Source organism: Vicia villosa, unplaced genomic scaffold (assembly GCF_029867415.1).
Source record: "Vicia villosa cultivar HV-30 ecotype Madison, WI unplaced genomic scaffold, Vvil1.0 ctg.001262F_1_1, whole genome shotgun sequence".
NCBI classification, from domain to species: Eukaryota; Viridiplantae; Streptophyta; class Magnoliopsida; order Fabales; family Fabaceae; genus Vicia; species Vicia villosa.
Window position 1 is genome coordinate 63,707 of NW_026705552.1, and position 2,789 is coordinate 66,495.

Sequence of the window (2,789 nt, forward strand, 5' to 3'; positions counted from 1 at the left end):
AGGCGTCATAATGATTTAATTATGTATGCATTAATTTCTAAACATAGGTATGGATCGTAGTTGGATGAGAGCTAATCGATTAAGTGCTGAGTACGAACATGGAGTGATGGAATTTCTACGTTTTGCTGAAAGTAATGCTAAAAAAGATCTTCCTCCTCCTAAAAGTAATACTGAAGAAAGTCTTCCTACGCTTATTCTCTGTCCATGTGTTCGTTGTGCAAATCAAGAACCAAAACTTAGTAAGAAAGAAATCATGAATCATCTAATTTGTGAAGGGATTTGTCAAAGTTATACAGAATGGATATGGCACGGTGAAGTAGTAGCAAAGTCAAATGTGTCCCAAAGAGATAATGTTAGTGTATAAATGGATGATCGTTTGGAAGACATGATGCATGATATTGGACAAGATTCGTTTAAGTGGGTACATGCGTATGATAGCTTATGCATTGACAAGGATACACCTTTGTACCTGGGATGCAAAAAATTTACACGTTTGTCAGCCGTGTTAAAATTGTTTAATCTGAAGGTAGTTAACGCGTGGATTGACAAAAGGTTTACCGAATTGCTAGAATTTTTTACACAAATGCTTCCATAAGGTAACGTACTGCCAAGTCGTTATTACGAGGCGAAGAAAATATTGTGTCCGATGGGTTTTGAGTATGAAAAGATACATGCATGCCCTAATGATTGCATATTATACAGAAAAGAGTATGTAAACTATAACCATTGTCATAAATGCAATGCGTCACGCTACAAACAGAGACATGGTGAATCTAGTGATGATGAGGAGGTCAAAAAGGGTCCTCCCGCGAAAGTGGTATGGTACCTACCGATCATTTCAAGGTTCAAGAGATTATTCGCTAATGCAGACGACACAAAGAATCTTAGATGGCATGTTGAAGAAAGAAAATGTGATGGACAAATCCGCCATGTAGCTAGTTCTTTGCAATGGAAGAAAATAGATTCTTTGTTTCCAAATTTTGGCAAAGAGTCGAGAAACCTTAGACTTGGACTTTCTACTGATGGAATGAATCCATTTGGTAATCTAAATACTAACCATACTTCTGGCCTGTTCTTCTGATGATTTAAAACCTATCTCCTAGGTTGTGCATGAAGCGTAAATATATGATGTTATCGATGATGATTTCAGCCCAAAAAAACTAGGAAATGACATAGATGTTTATCTAAGTCCACTAATCGATGATTTAAAAGTGTTGTGGGAGGAAGGGATGGATGTTTTCGATGCGCATTCTGGTGAACAGTTCAATATGCGTGCCATGTTGTTTTGCACCATTAACGATTTTGCGGCATATGGAAATTTGTCTGGGTATAAAGTTAAAGGTCATAAAGCAGTCCTATATGTGAAAAAGACACATGTTACAATCAGCTTGAAAAAGGAAAGAAGACTATTTATCTCGGGCATCGAAAATTTCTAAATCGTTATCATCCATATCGTAGATTGCGGAAAGCTTTCAATGGGGAACGAGAGTATGGTGTTGCTCCAAAGCCCTTAACTGGAGAGGAAGTTTATCAACGACAACAGGGAATTACTGCTGTCTTTGGAAAGTACCAAAATCGTCCTATTGTGAAAAATATATGGAAAAAGAGGTCGGTTTTCTTCGATCTTCCATATTGGTCTAGTCTTGAGGCAAGACAATGTATTGATGTGATGCACGTGGAGAAAAATGTATGTGATAGTGTAATCGGAATACTTATCAACATTCAAGGCAAGACAAAGGATGGTATTAATGCTCGTCTAGATTTGGGCGTGATGGGTATACGAGAAGATCTAACTCCATAATATATATGTACCAACTATTTGTTCAATTTAAGCTATCCTTACCTTTTGATATTAAAATAGCATGTTCATAACTTTAATTGTTGAAATTCTTGATGATAACATTATGTAGGTAACAAGACGTATTTGCCTCCTGCCTTCTACACTTTGTCGAAAAAAGAGAAAACAAGTTTTTATGAGTGTTTAGAAAGCATCAAAGTGTCGCATGGTTACTCGTCAAATGTCAAGAGGCTTGTATCGGTTAAACATCTCAAATTAGTTGGCTTAAAATCTCATGACTGTCATGTCTTAATGCAACAAATACTACCAGTGGCTATTCGTGGGATATTGCCTAACAATGTTAGGAAGACTATAACTAGGTTTTGCTTATTTTTCAATGCAATTTGTTGCAAATCCATTGATCCATTAAAGTTAGAAGATTTAGAAAATGAGGTTGTAGTTATGTTGTGCCAATTAGAGATGTTTTTTCCTCCTTCTTTTTTTGACATTATGGTTCACTTAATTGTTCACCTAGTAAGGGAGATTAGATTATGTGGTCCAATTTTTTTATGGTGGATGTATCCAATAGAGCGATACATGAAGATCCTAAAAGGGTATACCAAAAACCCACACCATCCAGAAGCATCGATTATTGAGAGGTACATTGCAGAAGAAGCAATTGAGTTTTGTTCTAACTATTTTTCAGAAGTGAATGTTGTAGGGGTTCCCAAGTCTCGTCATGATGGAAGATGTGAGGGTGTGGGTACATGTTGAATAGTATATTCAAGGCAAATATTTTTAAATCGTATCCACAGAGATTGGGTGATATTACCGCCGTTCTATAGTTACTATCGCTTTAAGTTTAAGTTGTAACAAAGTTGGTTTAAGTTGAGTTTCTATTTTTCTATTCAAAAGGTAAAACAAGTAATAAAATAAGATTTGTTCAAAGATAAAAGATTGACAAGATTGGTTTTGGTTTCACTATCCCTATCTCCTATGTGACTTTAACAAC

The 2,789-nt window shown here is 36.0% G+C and overlaps 1 protein-coding gene across 1 annotated transcript; it reads left to right on the forward strand.

The window, feature by feature from the left end:
* Positions 1 to 646: 646 nt before the first annotated feature.
* LOC131634221 (uncharacterized) lies at positions 647 to 2,551 on the forward strand. Its single transcript, XM_058904874.1, has 4 exons — positions 647 to 1,040; positions 1,213 to 1,327; positions 1,459 to 1,775; positions 1,911 to 2,551. Exons 1-4 carry the CDS (start codon positions 647 to 649, stop codon positions 2,549 to 2,551), a joined length of 1,467 nt encoding a protein of 488 aa, XP_058760857.1.
* The last annotated feature ends 238 nt before the right edge of the window (positions 2,552 to 2,789 follow it).